Genomic DNA, 14,850 nt, shown 5'->3' with positions numbered 1-14,850 from the left:
TTCCAAAATAAATAGAACAACTTCCTTTGATTTTAAAAACCACATGAATGGTAATACCCATATTACAAAAGCAAATTATCCCACGTTACTGAATGTGTGGGTTCTTTTGGTGAACATAAGCCTCGTTCCAGATATTTGAATTTGATAATGTTCACAGATTCCCGAATTTTCTTTGAATGTAAATACACCTGGAAGTGTCATATATATAAAAACAAAACAAAGCCCTCAATTTTTCTAAAAAAATTCTGACCTATAGCATTGATAAAATAATCATAATTTAACTTTTTATATTAGGAGTGCCAAAGTAAGCCAATATTTCATTCTGTGACAGAGGAATATGAAAAAGAAAACCCAGTGGTTATGAAAACAGAGATCTAAAAATTTAATGATTTAAAAATAGCCTTTACATACAAGATGGCAAGGAGTTATACAGATTGAAGATTTTGGTTTTAAAAATGCGAAATGTCTCCACTTAGAGTAGATCAATCAAGTCAGCCATCTCCTAAGAAATACACATCATACAATGAAATCTACAAAGACACACTTTTTAACTTCAAGTGTTGTTGATTTTCAGCAACCCTCTCCCCACATACACATTTCCTTGTCATGTAACGTATGACTTTTAATCTTTTTTTGGCAGAGTAGGACTTTGAAAATTATAATAGCAGTTGTTTTGAAAAGCACCTTCTATGATCATTTATTTCCACTGATTTTTTAAAAAATCACGCTGAGATTATACATTCTTATTTTTTTAATCATTTTTTTTTTGTTCTAATGATTTAGTTGTTTAAAACAAGCAAGCTTAATTCAATCCGGCATATAATGCAAATAAAAACATGTTTCCAAACAGGCTGGAATAAAAATGCTAAATAGGAACTGGACCAAAAGATCATAGATAACGTGCTTCTTCTCTTGGTAATGTGTGAATGCATTTACCCATGGGGTAGCAGTATTTCACTTGCCCCATGAAGAACCTGATGGCTTGTGGTGTCTGTGCTGTGTCAATACTAACCGGTGTGAGGAGACATACCATGGAATGGATGCTGTGACTACCTGTGACATAGCGGTAGGGGTTATACACACTGGTCACACGAAGGTGTAAAAATTGGATGGACTCTGTGTAACTAGCCACTCTGAGTGTCAGGTCTGCATATGTGAGTTTTAAAGAAGGTGCAAGACCAAGCAATAAATTCCCTTAGAGAGCAGGATATGTCCTGATGGCTCTATAGTCCGATGATCAAGGACCTGGCCAGTTTTCCTCAGGTAATGGGGATAGTAGCACCAAAGTGAATGTGAAGAGTCAGAAAGGCCTCTACTTGCAACTGGCAGATCAAACCATTCCCCTGTTTTGGTGAACAATCATAATCTGATATGTCTTTGTGAATCCTTGCTGCAAATACAGTTTTTACAACTCAAAAAACATCTTTTGGAAAACCTCATGGCAGAATTGCTCACAAATGCAGAAGATCCAATAGCCCCAGGGGGGCAGTTGCTCTCCTTTTACTGTAGCTCTCTCAGTATTGAAACAACCCAACCCTAACTGTGGTCCTGGCCTCTAAACACACAGGTCTGTCCTCCCTCCAGCACCTGAAATATCAGAGCTTGGATTCACCTATATATTCTGAAATTTGCTCTGCAAGAGGGCTTTTGGGCACTTGGCGATCGTGTGTTTACGATGGTCAATTGTGAAGAGTTTTTAAAACAAGAATAAGTCATGCTGTGCCTCATCATTTGGAAGGTGAACACCTGCAAATGTACGTGCTTCCCAGATTTGGCAGAGCTAGGCTCAGAATCATTACAAGTACATGGAGAACAATATTATAACCAGCTGGCATGTTTTTAACAACAAAAACATGCAGCTTTAGAAGGTGCTTACTAAGGTGCTTCTTAACTCACGTTTTTTTTTTTTTTAATGAAATACATCAGACAAACATCTACAAACAAACATGAATATACAGGCATACACACGCATGTGGACAAGTTTCTGTACAGTTTATGTCTTAGATACGTCTATGTATACATAAGAACCACTCAGGGGGGAAAAAAGATTTCCCTCTCCAGCTCCCTGAATTTCTGAAAGTTGTCTAACCCATAAAATGTTAAAATATTTCATTTTCATATAAAATATCTACAAAAATAGATAACATTTACAAAAACCAGATAATATTTCCAGTTTTCCTTAGTAACCATTAACACAGTCCCCTTCCTCTTTTTTTCTTCTCAGAATGTTGCCATCTCCAGCAAAGAGCGCTTGAACAGCTGGGCATTTCTAGAAAGGTCTGTCACTTGGTGCACCATTTCCTGCAGGGCCGTGGTGCTGGGGTAATGGAGGGCGGCCATCTTGGTCGCCATGACTATAGTCTTGAGCTGCTCACAGAGCTGGTTGCTGGAGTTCATCACTTTGTTGCGAATGTCCTGGGCAGTCACCTGCCGTGTCAGCGTGTCTCCAATGAACACCAGTTTGTGTGCACTGAGGATGACAAACTTGCTGTGTGCCACAAAGATTCGTGGGGGCTGGGCTGAGCTGACACAACTGAAGAGCGCGTCGATGGCGTTGAGAAGGGAGATGAAATGGGTCTCACATTGGTCATAGTAGAAGCACAGCAACTGCCGATCCTGGGCACTCACGCCGCTGTTTGTGGGGGGCAGGTTCTGAGAGGGCTTCCACTTCGAGATGTCATTCTCCACGGGCTTTGTAATCTCTTGTTCCAACAGCTGGAACTGGCTCAGCTGGAAGGAAGACAAAGTCGCTTTCATTAGGACAAGGGAGTGTGGTGCAATGCAAATTAACCAGGTCTTGGAGTTAAAAGACGGGGGCTTTAGTCCCTAACAACTGTCAGATGCATGTGAGTGGGGCAGCCTGGGTCAAGCTGCCATGCTTTCCCAAACTGGAGAATGTAGACGTTGAGATAGATGATCCTCCAGCTCGGACCTTCTATGATTGGACCACTGGTCTCTTGTACCCCATGGCTAGAAGGCAACATAGGGTTTAAAGCACAGCCCTGTTACCTACACCTTTATGGAGGTTAAATGAGTTAAAGTTTACAAATCGCCTAGAATAGTTTGGTATGGAGTAGGCGCTATATAAATGTTTATTAGTGTTGAGTGGTGGTATGGGAAAACCAAATGTAGTGACCTTTTGTCAGGTAAGTTACTGACAGTTTGCTTCTTCTTGGGGAAAGTCTCAACTATCTCAGGATGCTCAGATGAAATGACCATTCCTGACCCCTTTCTATTTATCTGTCAAGATTGATAGACATGTTATGCTCCAGCACTACATGAAGACTAATGCATATAAATATTAAGCCCTTAAGGAAAAAAAAAACCTTTCTAAGGAAGTCTGAATGGGAATTGTGCATCATAATATTTAGTCCCCCAGAGCTGTTAAAAGAAGAGGGCCTCACCCAGAGTCAGATGCATGAGGTGTTGGCTTTTCTCATTGCTCCCAAATGGTATATTATTTAAATTGCAATTATGATAATTTCTAGCGATTCCATTAAGACTCAGGAGACACCTGTCTTTTGCAGGTAAGTACTCTCTGTGACCTGAGCTTAGGACTCAGTTAATCTTCCACCCGGAGGTAGGGAGGAGCTGGAGCAGTGATCACCTCACGAAATGCATGGCCAGCTTTACTTTTCTGGAATCCGTTTTCTTCTTAGGCATTGCTATGGTTTCAAAAAGTTCCCCAGAGCCCTGCCGTCTTACCTTGCTAGATGCCAAGGCAAACACAAACAGGTACAAGGTGATATTCCAAGGCATTTAATCATAATAGATTATATTTAATATATCTTAGGCAAATAGGTTCATCAATGTATCAGGTCATTAGATTGGGGAGGTGTACTTTCCCATTATATAGAGAAGTAACTGAAGTTTGGGGAGGTTATGTAGTTGGTTGTACTTGACATGGTTGGCCAGAAAGAATTAGAACTCAGATTTCCTAAACATAGCATGCCATTTCATGTCATTGTATGCCATTTTACTTCATTTCATCTTAAAAGCCTTGTAAATAAATCCTCAAGCCATCTCTCTTTATTTTTATGCCCTTTTCCTAGCAATACTCATTATCTGCCCTACTCATACCCAACTTTTGAATGAACATGCCCTGCCCAAAGTCCTCGGTAGACAGGCCTGGAGATAGTTGAAAACATTGAATTCTGCTCCCTACTCTTAGACTGGACCAAGGCCAGCCAAACCATAGGCTTGTGATGCTGGCGAGAGAGACACAAATAGGCAGAGACAGACAGAGAGAGAGGTACACACACACACACACACACACACACACACACACACACAGAGAGAGAGAGAGAGAGAGAGAAATGGCCCAATCAAAATAGCCCAATCAGAGTCTTTCTTAGGAATCTGACGAACCACAGAAGGGAGCTAACCATCGGAAGAGGAAACTGAGATGAGAGGCCATCTATAGAAAAAGCTCTGAGTGGCCATTTATGAGTTCTGCGAAGTTACAGCCGATAAAGCAGAGGAAACCAGAAAATAGGGGAGAGTGAAGTAGATGTATAGAAAGAAGCAAAGGAAGTACAAGAAGGAGAGAGAATTAACAGTTCTAGTTCTTACCAGACCTAGCTCTGTCTTCATTTTCTGTTACTGAATTCCCTCACTATGGCTTTACTATAAACCTGTTTGCTCAGGTTAGCTTGAATGGGTCTTGTTTCTTGAGACCAAATGCCTTAACGTAAATAGTCCTCATATGTTAGATATGCAGGTTTAGCATTTAAAAAACTACCGTTTAGAAATAACCCTGGTACACTCAGATGAACTAGCAAGGTCATAAACCTTCTCTTTGCTTTTAAACCTCATTCCATGCTTTGGAGCTGATTCCGCCAGTGAGCTGGAAGAATCAAAATCATCATCTCTAGAAGCTACACTTTTCCTTAGTACCAGGTGGGAAATCTTTCCAACACCAAGCAGGCTTTGCTCTGATTGAACTTACCTGATGATGTTCCAGCTGCATCTTGTTCTGTTTGATGATATTCTCTTTTTCCAATAGTTCTTTCTGTTGCCTCTCAAACTCCTCCTTACCCTGTTAATTTTCAACATAAAGAACATATTATGTTATCACTGTGATTCACTTATGCTAACAAATTCATTGACAGATGAGTAAATACTCTTTATTTTCCACTGCCTCGGCAACATCTAATACCCAGTGAGGCACTGTGAATCCTAGACAGGGACGGCAGAAAAATAAAACCCATTCCCATACAGGGTGCCAGCTTTCTGGGCAACCTTACCATTTTCGGAGAGCTACTCCTGATTCCCTTCAAATCTCCTATATAAATGTACTATTCTGCTGGGTTCTTTTCTAATAGATTATATGTGAACCTGTAAACCTCCAAACACAGGTCTAAATGTGGTCCACTTCTCACTTCCAGTTCCTTCAAATCATCTGTAGATCTCTGCTCCAAAGCAGTATTTCCCACTGTGCAGACTTAGACAAGCAGTAACGTGAATGTTCAATGCCTCCATCCTCCTCTCTCCACGCCCTACCTCAGCACCAGGTGAGGCTCAGTTCTCCTTCCCACACTTTTTTGCACTCAAGGGAATTGGGTATAATAGTACATAGTTCTTAGTATAATCTGTGACTCTCAGTCAAATTAAAAGAATGGTAGCATAAGATAGTAAGCCTAGGCCAGGCACGGTGGCTCACACCTGTAATACCTGCACTTTGGGAGGCTGAGGCGGGCAAATCACGAGGTCAGGCGATCAAGATTATCCTGGCCAACATGGTGAAACCCCATCAAAAATTAGCCTGATGTTGTGGCATGAACCTGTAGTCCCAGCTACTCGGGAGGCTGGGGAAGGAGAATTGCCTGAACCCAGGAGGCAGATGCTGCAGTGCGATAAGATGGCACCACTGCACTCCAGCCTGGGTGGCAGAGTGAGACTCTGTCTCAAAAAAAAAAAAAAAAAAAATAGTAAGCCTTAGTCCTAAATAATGGATCTTGGTAGAATGTTTTAATCCCTCAAGGTGGAAGGGACAACTGTCAGAATCCCAGGTCAACTTGGAGCTTGCTGGAATTCCCACTTGTAGGAGGCCAACTTGACAGTCCAATGTCCCATACGTAGATTAAGCTCCAGGGACAGCTAGCGAATGTGCAGTGGTCCTCTAGGTAGTCTGAGATGGGGCTAAGTTTTAAAGCAATTACACAAACACACACAAAGTAGCTACCAGGGGCCTTGGAAAATCTCTAGTGGAAAGGTTTTCTATTCTTTTTCTTAATGATGAAAACATTTTTTTTTTTCAAATAAAATGTTATATGGAACCATACCTAAAACACAAATAGAAGTGGAGCTGGTATTATTATTAGAGAGCCTGCTATCCTACTTGGTGAGTCTCCTCTTGCCTGAGATATATCAATGGGACCTAATCCAAACCCTTACACCATTCATTTTGCACATGAGGAAATGAATGCCCAAGGAAGCTGAATATGTTAGTCACACTTACGTAAGTGTCAGGGAAAGGGCTAGAGCTGAGAGAGTGTTCAGGACCCTCAGTCCAGTGTTCTCCCTACTCTACAACACGCCCTCCAATTTATGAACCACGTGGATTAACATTCATCAGCTTCGCTCCTTTGGTAGTCCAACCCGACAGCCTCACAGGCATCTGTCTCAGGCTCCCTGCATGTGAGTGAGCCTAGGTGTTTTATGAGTTTGGTTGTTTTACCTGTAGGTGGACATAATCGTAGTCATCCATCCAGCTCCTCTCAGAACCATCACTGCTGCTACAGTCAGGGGCCTGCTCCTTGCCCAGGCCCGGGGGCAGTGCCTTGGAGTGGGCCTGGGCCTTGTGGTCACCAGGATGCAGCAGCTGTACCTGGGGGCTGCCATGTGGGTACTCTGTTGAGTTCATGATGCTCTCCGGCCCATTCTTCAGATGCAAGCTGCCAGGGCCGGGTTTAAAGAGGGTCTCTGCATTGGTGTTGATGGTTGTGGTGAGCTGCTTGGCGTCATCGGGCACTGTCTTTGCCACCATCACAAACCGGTCTAGATCATCACACTTGTTCTGGGGCTTGTTGATGGCCAGGATATTCAGGGACCAGCTACACTCATTTAGGTGGTGGCTGGTTTGACTCAGGATCTGGTGGGAGTCTTCGACTCTTTGCAGCTCCCGCTTCATCTTGTTGTGGAGGAGGAGTTCTGGGAGGCAGGAAGCATTTGCGACGGCTCCCTTGACAAAGTGGAGGTACTCCTTCAGGAACAGTTCCACCTTCTCCACCGACGTGCGTATCTCATTGATGTGTTTTTCCATATATCCGTAACACCGCCAGTCGGTGGTGACCAGTGCCATTAGGCTGGAGACACCCATCTCCAGGGCCTGCTGGAGCCGTTGAAGTCTCTCGATAGCTGTGTCTGGATCCAGCAAGAGCCTTTTGTCCTGAGCTGGGGAGGATGACAGTGAGGACTCCTTGGAGGAGGTGGAAGATGTGGACATGTTACTCCGGGTGCTGCCCGTGCTGGAGAAAGACAATCGGTTGATCCCATCCACCAAGTCCCGAGAGCCTTTAGTGTCTGGTGGATTATGCAGAGGGACATCATAAACACCATCTCTTTCTTGGGGGTTTGGTTTCTCACTGGTTTCTGCTGGTGGCTCAAGAAACTGAATGCCTCGGGGGACGTCATATGCGTCATTCTGAGGGCCCACTGACTGTCCCAGTTGTGGAGGTGGGTGATTCGGGGATGGGCTCTGGTGCCTTCGAGCCACCAGTTCTGCAGCTCCTGGAATGTCACAGTTGTATTTTACATGAAGGTCCTTCCCTGCTGGCTTGGTACTGGTTGGGGGAATGTCATAAACCCCTTCTGGTCTGAGGTCCGGCCTTCCAGCTTGTCTCATGGGAGGGGGGAAGTCATAGTCTTTTTCCCTAAGCCCTGCTTCATCCCGGCAAGCAGAGGGTGGAATGGCGTATACCTGAAAAGCGAGTAGACAGCAAAACGCTATTTATCCAGTTGGCTCATGGGAACGTGCGATCCCATGTTCTCCGTCCTATCTGCTGGCACTTTTTCGGTCGCCCTCCCCTGTCCCCAATGTTACGTACTTCCAAGGTTCCCCACGATTCTGCTGTCACTTCCCTTGTCCTTTGACAAGTGTGTCCAACCCCACATTCTTGGTGTGGACTCCTATGTGGAGCCCTCCTGGCTAAATTGCCCACTCCTGTGTTCCAGTCCTATGTTTCTGACCACCTCCTGGGCATCCTCCTGCTGATCTGTGCCAAGAGGCAGAGTACGACCGGAGTAAGTCTCCCCCTGTCTCTTTGGTCATCACAGCAGCTGTGTGATGCTGAACGAGCTGCACAGGTGTCTGAAACACAGCCCCCTTGTCTGTAAAGTAGGGATTACCACGCTTCCTGTGTAGGCATACCCCAGAGGGTAACAGAGTGAGTCAAACGAGTTCACCCGAACATACAGACTGAGAAAACTGTCAAACTCTCTACAGGCTAGGTGCAGTGGCTCATGCCTATAATCCCGCCACTTTGGGAGGCCAAAGTGGTAGGATACTTGAGGTTGTATGTTCAAAACCAGCCTGGGCATCATAGGGAGACGCCATCCCTATAAAAAATGCAATTTAGGCAGGCATGGCAGCGTGCACCTGTGGTGTCAGCTACCTGGGAGACTGAGGTGAGAGGATTGGAAGTCAAGGTTGCAATGAGCTATGATTGCGCCGCTGCACTCCAGCCTGGGTGACAGAGCGAGACCCTGTCTCAAACAAAACAAAACAAACCCTCTACAAAACAAACCCAACCCTTTACAAATGCAAATATACAAATACCCTATCCCCCAACTCATTAAGTTCCCTGCCCAAGGGTTCTCCTTATTGGCCTCCCGATTTTTTTTAGTTGGGGCTCCTCAAGATGAAATCCCTAGAGCTATCTTCAATTAGTGCCTTTTCTTTTTTTGCTTCTTTCCTTTACTCTCACCAAGACTACTTTTTCCCCTTTTGGGTTTGCCCTTCTTTTTTTATTCCAATAAACTACCTACCTACCCTCCCGACCCCACACGCCCCCCACAGATGCGCAGATGCGTGCGCGCGTACACACAGACACACACACACACACACACACACACTCCTTTTTGCTGCTTTGTAGTCACTCACTTACCCCTTTTGTAGGTGGAATGTCATAGACCCCTTGAGGTTTTATCTCTCCCACTGGAACTGAAAACATAGGGCCTTTCACTGATGAGGGAGGGATGTCATATACCTGAAGAGAAACCCATGAGTTACCCAGAATGGAAATGTCTTATACTTGTCATTTTTTATGCTCCTAAGCACTTAATTATAGAGTTATTTACCAGGTTATGTACAAGCTTGATCTTTGGCAGTGCTCCACATTATAATGGATTGATTGTCTTTTTTTCTTTATACATTTTGTGGTTTTTAACTTAGATTGGATATAAAGATGATCTGATGTGAAATATCTACACTGTCCATACTTTAAAGTGTAGTTTAAATTTTGTACTTTCTGGCTGCTGGTGGTGGCTCACGCCTGTAATCCCAGCACTTCGGAGAGCTGAGGCAGGCATATCACTTGCCGTCAGGAGTTCGAGACCAACCTGGCCAACATGGCAAAACCCCATCTCTACAAAAATACAAAAATTAGTCGGGTGTGGTGGCACGCGCCTGTGGTCCCAGCTACTCAGGAGGCTGAGGCAGGAGAGTTGACTTAACCTGGTAGCTGGCGGTTGTAGTGAGCTGAGATCACGCCACTACACTCCAGCCTGGGTGACAAAGTGAGATTCTGTCTCAAAAAAAAAAAATCTACTTTCTGAAGTAAAATTATGGAAGAACAAAAGCTCTCTCAGGTGAAATACTAGGATTTTTTGATAAAGCATATCCAGATAACATAATTTAAATAGTGTTGGCTAACGTGGCTACTGGGTAGACAACCTAAATAAAGCTTCATATGACATATATTAATACATAAATTGTGAACTTCCTTTTCTCTACAGCCCTGAAAGAACAACACCCCTAGGAGCTCTGCTCCTCTTGTGACCACGTTCTTGTACGCACCCCTTGAGTGGTATGGGAAGGAGGGATATCGTAGACGTCCTTTTGGTATCTGGATGGATATTCATATACGTAGCCATGACCTGTCCTCACGGGGGTTATCACCTGTGAGAGAAAACACAAGAGATGTAAATTTCCAAGCCTGAGTCCTTGATTTCCTTGCCTCCTAACCAGGCACTCATCCCTCAACTCTCCCTCACAAAAAGAAGGAAACCGAAGAAAGAAAACACAACAGGAAGGAGACAAGTAGACACCAGGTTAGTAAACTTTTAAAATCCCTCCTGAATCCCAATAAGAAACAAATCCCTAAAATATCTCTATCATCCTTCCTTGTGATCACAAAATCATCTCAAAGTACATCAGATAGGGTTGATGCACTATAAGCATATTTGGAAAATGTACCTTAAGGGAGACTTGTGTGAAACCTATGAAAGTTGTAGAGGAGCACTTTATGTCTAAAGTGCCGCATAATGGCTGGGCGTGGGGGCTCACGCCTGTAATCCCAGCACTTTGGGAGGCCAAGGTGGGCGGATCACCTGAGGTCTGGAGTTCAAGACCAGCCTGGCCAACATGGCTAAACCATCTCTACTCAAAATATAAAAATTAGCCGAACGTGGTGGCACGTGCCTGTAATCCCTGCTACTCAGGGGGCTGAAGCAGGAGAATTGCTTGAACCCGAGAGGTGGAGATTGCAGTGAGCCGAGATCACGCCATTGCACTCCAGCCTGGGTGACAGGGCAAAACTCTGTCTCAACAACAACAGCAGCAAAAAGTACTGCATACTGAAATTTGTTTTAAGGCTCTGAAACTATTTGTAAAATGAATAATGCAAATAGAGTTCAGCCACTTAAAATTCCTCTCCTGCCTTCCTCAGTAAGCCTCTTCATTGGACATTATGATGATGATTATACAGTAACTGTAATTCCACGGGTCATCAGAGTACTTTTACAAAACCAATGCTCAAACCGTGCTATCCTCGAAACCTCTGGAAACTTTCAATCTAACTTATCAAACAAAACACTGAGCCAGGGAGGCACCAGGAACAGAGTTCAGGTCTCCTGACCCCTGGTCTCTAATCATTTTCCCATTTCCACCAGGAAAGAAAACATCCCCAACAGTACCTACGTCAAGGGATGTCAGAAGTCAAATAGCGTTCATCACGATGCTGGCATCTGGAACGAATACCAGTAAAACGAATGTTACCTAACAGCCTCCCGTTTTCAAATCTACATACTTCGTTGGTGTGCTAAGCACCAGCAAAAAAAAATTATTTGAACTTAACTCATTTTGAAATATATGTAATCCTCCAAAGGCTTCTAAATGGCCAGGGGGGTTCTTGTTTCTGTCTAACCCCCACCCCTCAAATCATTAACAGTGCCCATCTCAAGCACTGCCCACGACATCTTTGAGAACAGACATTGCAAATTAGGAAGAGTTGGTTGTTCCCTAAGAAACCGTCATCTTTTATCTTTTCTCTGAAGTGAAAACTCTGGCGTCAGGCTGCCTACAAAACTATGTGAAAAATGCTCCACGTCCGTCTTATGCGGAAACGGGTGGAACTCAGCCAAATGCACCAATGCCCTTCTCCCCAGGGGCTCTAAAAATGCCTGAGTTCAATTTGGCTTTAAATCCCTAGTGCTTACAACTGATTATTTCTTGCAATGAAGGTAAAAGAGGTTCGCATGCACTCAAAATTTCCATCAAGTCTCTCCACCGTCTTGGGTTTTAAAAAGGAGCCTATTGCTTTGAGATCCATTGGCATAGAGCATACAGAACCGTTTTAGAGAGTGGCCACTCTATTATGCATAGCAAACCTTCTTTTTTAAAGCAGGATGCCCTTTGCTAAAGAAAAACACACTGTGTTCTTAATGCCCTTATGTGATTGTTTTTTAACTCCCTGTTGTCCAGGAGAGAAACGAAGATCTCCCCCTTAGTCTGTCTCATCAGACCCTCCACTTGGAGTGCCATTTTGGCTTTATCATAGCACCTGCTCATAGTGCAGCTTTTCAGCTTAAAAGTTTCTAAGAGTGGATTTTCTCCAAGGTCAACAACTTAGCAGTAATGCTAATGGAAAACCAAGGGCGGTTTTGCTGAAGTCCAGCTTAACTGCTCATCTTTCGTTGAAAACACAGAAGGGGGCAGGCCGGGCGCCATGGCTCAGGCCTATAATCCCAGCACTTTGGGAGGCCGAGACAGGCGGATCACCTGAGGTCAGAAGTTTGAGGCCAGCCTGTCCACTATGGTAAAGCCCTGTCTCTACTAAAAATATAAAATTAGCCAGATGCGGTGGCTTGTGCCTGTAATCCCAGCTACTGAGGAGGCTGAGGCAGGAGAATCACTTGAACCCGGGAGGCGGAGGTTGCAGTGAGCTGAGACCCCGCCACTGCACTCCAGCCTGGGCAACAAGAGTGAAACTCCATCTCAAAAAAACAAAAACAAAAATGAAACAAAAAACAGAAGTTGGCTGGGAGATAGAGTGGGTAGGGTTGGTGTCTGAAAATAGCAGTAGGTGACATATAAACACGTAGCACAACCTCAGAGGAGGAAGGCAGGGTCACCGCCAAAGCGTTTCCTTGCCTTTGTGGATCCTCCCTGGCAGAGAGCGCTAATGCTTCCCGGTATTTAACATTTCACTTCCTGACAAATGTCACAGAATCCCAACTTGCTCTCTCTTTCTCATTTAGAGGATGCCTGTGGTCATCTGGTTTTTTAAAACTCTACATTCCAAACCAGTCATTTTCCTTGTTTATGCATTCAAAGAAACAGATGGTGAAAACCACAGGGGAAAAAAGCCAACCACATACAGCACCCGCCACTGATTCCAGGCTTCCTGATGTTACCATCTAATTCACATTGGTCCGCAAATGGCATTTAAATGGGACCAGCATTTTGCATCTGGTCAAGACACGTCCAGTGCAGCAATCCTCACTGTGACGCATAGAGGATCAGGGAGCTGGAAGTCTTCTACTTTTGGACATTCTCTGCCATGACCTGTTGCTTGGGTCACTTTCGTGCCAATTGTGTGTTCTCTCCTCAGAGGAAAAGTGCTGACTGAGCTGTACCTTACAAAGTCTCCAGTTTTGTGGTTCATCAGGGCTTTTTCTTGCTGCTTGCCATAAGTACACAAAAACCTTCCTATGATCTCTCCTCATTCTACCTCCCAGAGCTGCCGAACTTCAGCCTAAGAGGCACGCCAAGGTCTGGCTAAGGGGACCTCAAGTTTGGAAGAATTCTCCTAGGCATTTGGTCGGTGAGGCATTAAAGAAATTGCTACACAAAGGGCATTTTAAAACTAATTTTCTCAATGAAATCAAGTCAGGTTTTCATTTCCTTTCTCCCTCTGTTTGCTTTTTTTCTCCCCACATTCCTTTCATTCTATGTATTTATTTATAGTTACAAAGGCTTAGCCTTTGGAATTACGAAAGTGACCTCTTAATTCATTAGTGTTGCCAGGAAGGGGGCTAGATGGTGAGATCTCCTGGGGCTCTATGACCCAATGCTGCTGCAACTGCTTTCCTGATTACTCGGCACAGGATTTGCACTTCCCATATGTGGATTTTCTGTCCCTAGGAAGAATCCAACCTTTCTCAGATGTTACTATACCATTCTCAGTAGCTAATGGGAGGGTCCAAGGCAGAGACTTTGAGAAGAGCTATGAGGCAGAGAAGGGCAGATTGTAGATATTTGGAAAAGGAAGAATCCATTTAATACATCTCCAAGTCTGGGTCCCGGCAGGATAGGATCAAAAGACTGGTGTTGTTAGTTCTCTAATTATTCGGCTTACATAAAAACAAGAAAACAAGCTCAGATTGCCCCGCCCCACACTTTGATGGTGTTTGACCCACACTGTTTTGAGTCTCAGATCCCAGTGGCATGAGTTTTTGGAGATGCTTTTGATAGTTCCCTGTCTTATAATTTTGAAGGCCATGCATGCTAAAATATTAAAGAAGAGGGTCTGTGTTTGAGTAGCAGAGACAGATAGGGAAGTCTGAGAACCAACACGATGACGGCAAGTTGTGAGAGAGGCCCCTGGGGTTCTTTCTGGTGTTTCTGCATCTGTGTTCCCTGAGCTGGTACCTATAGCAGAGTAAGGGTCCTACACTCAGATGCTGGACGGCTGAGCAAGCAGGGTGTGGGGAAGAAAGCAGCCAGACTTTGGTGCTGGGGACACAGAACTCCTCCTACTGAAAGGAGGAAGACATGGCCAGATCTTTCATATTTTCAGGAGAAGCCAGAAATTAGGATTTTTATGTAAAACCTGGTTTTCAAAATTGGCTTAAATTTTAAAAACAGCATCTTGGCCAAACTCAACAAGTCTCTGGCCCCCCTGCTGCAGTCTTTGCCTTCATCTGTGTATTTTTGCCCTCCTTCCTCTTGGAAATCCTCTGAAGGCAGGGCCCCCAGGCTCTGCACCAACTCCCTGCCTCAGCAAGACTGAGCTGTCCATTTCCACAGATGCGCTGCCTGCCCACACCTCTGGCCTTCATCCATGCCATATCCTTGTCTAAGATGCTCTTCTTTCTTTCCTCATATTCAAACTCGATTTGATTTTCAAGGCCAGTCTGAATGACTTTCCCCCAGCAAACCCTTCGCAAACGGATAAAATGTCTCTGTCCTCGGAACTCCCTGAGCTGGTGATCCATATATCTCTAACAGCACTTATCACTTGTGGTTTGACGGACTGATGCGTCTTATCTCTTCTAGCATTTTAAAGTCAGAGACCATTCCTTCTTCATTTATATATATATATATAAATTCCTTCTTCATTTATTTATATATATAATTTTATATATAATTCTATTAAATTATATATAATTTTATATATAATTCTATTA

The 14,850-nt window shown here is 44.1% G+C and overlaps 1 protein-coding gene across 4 annotated transcripts in view; it reads right to left on the bottom strand.

Moving 5' to 3' along the window:
• Positions 1 to 358: 358 nt before the first annotated feature.
• The window catches only part of NEDD9 (neural precursor cell expressed, developmentally down-regulated 9), a 124,059-nt gene continuing 109,567 nt past the window's right edge, over positions 359 to 14,850 (bottom strand). For all 4 annotated transcript variants that reach the window (XM_032249940.1, XM_032249943.1, XM_032249939.1 and 1 more), the window contains 5 exons: positions 10,019 to 10,120; positions 9,108 to 9,209; positions 6,680 to 7,921; positions 4,949 to 5,038; positions 359 to 2,730 (listed from right to left, as the gene is read on the bottom strand). In XM_032249940.1, the coding sequence (XP_032105831.1) occupies positions 2,221 to 2,730; positions 4,949 to 5,038; positions 6,680 to 7,921; positions 9,108 to 9,209; positions 10,019 to 10,120 (2,046 nt within the window). In that variant the 3' untranslated portion in view covers positions 359 to 2,220. The remainder of the gene's footprint in view (positions 2,731 to 4,948; positions 5,039 to 6,679; positions 7,922 to 9,107; positions 9,210 to 10,018; positions 10,121 to 14,850) is intronic.

This window comes from Sapajus apella, unplaced genomic scaffold (assembly GCF_009761245.1).
Source record: "Sapajus apella isolate SASKATOON/1434 unplaced genomic scaffold, GSC_monkey_1.0 scaffold70, whole genome shotgun sequence".
In the NCBI taxonomy this organism is placed as follows: Eukaryota; Metazoa; Chordata; class Mammalia; order Primates; family Cebidae; genus Sapajus; species Sapajus apella.
Note: the sequence above shows the minus strand (reverse complement) of the source record. Positions and strands in the feature narration are given on the sequence as shown.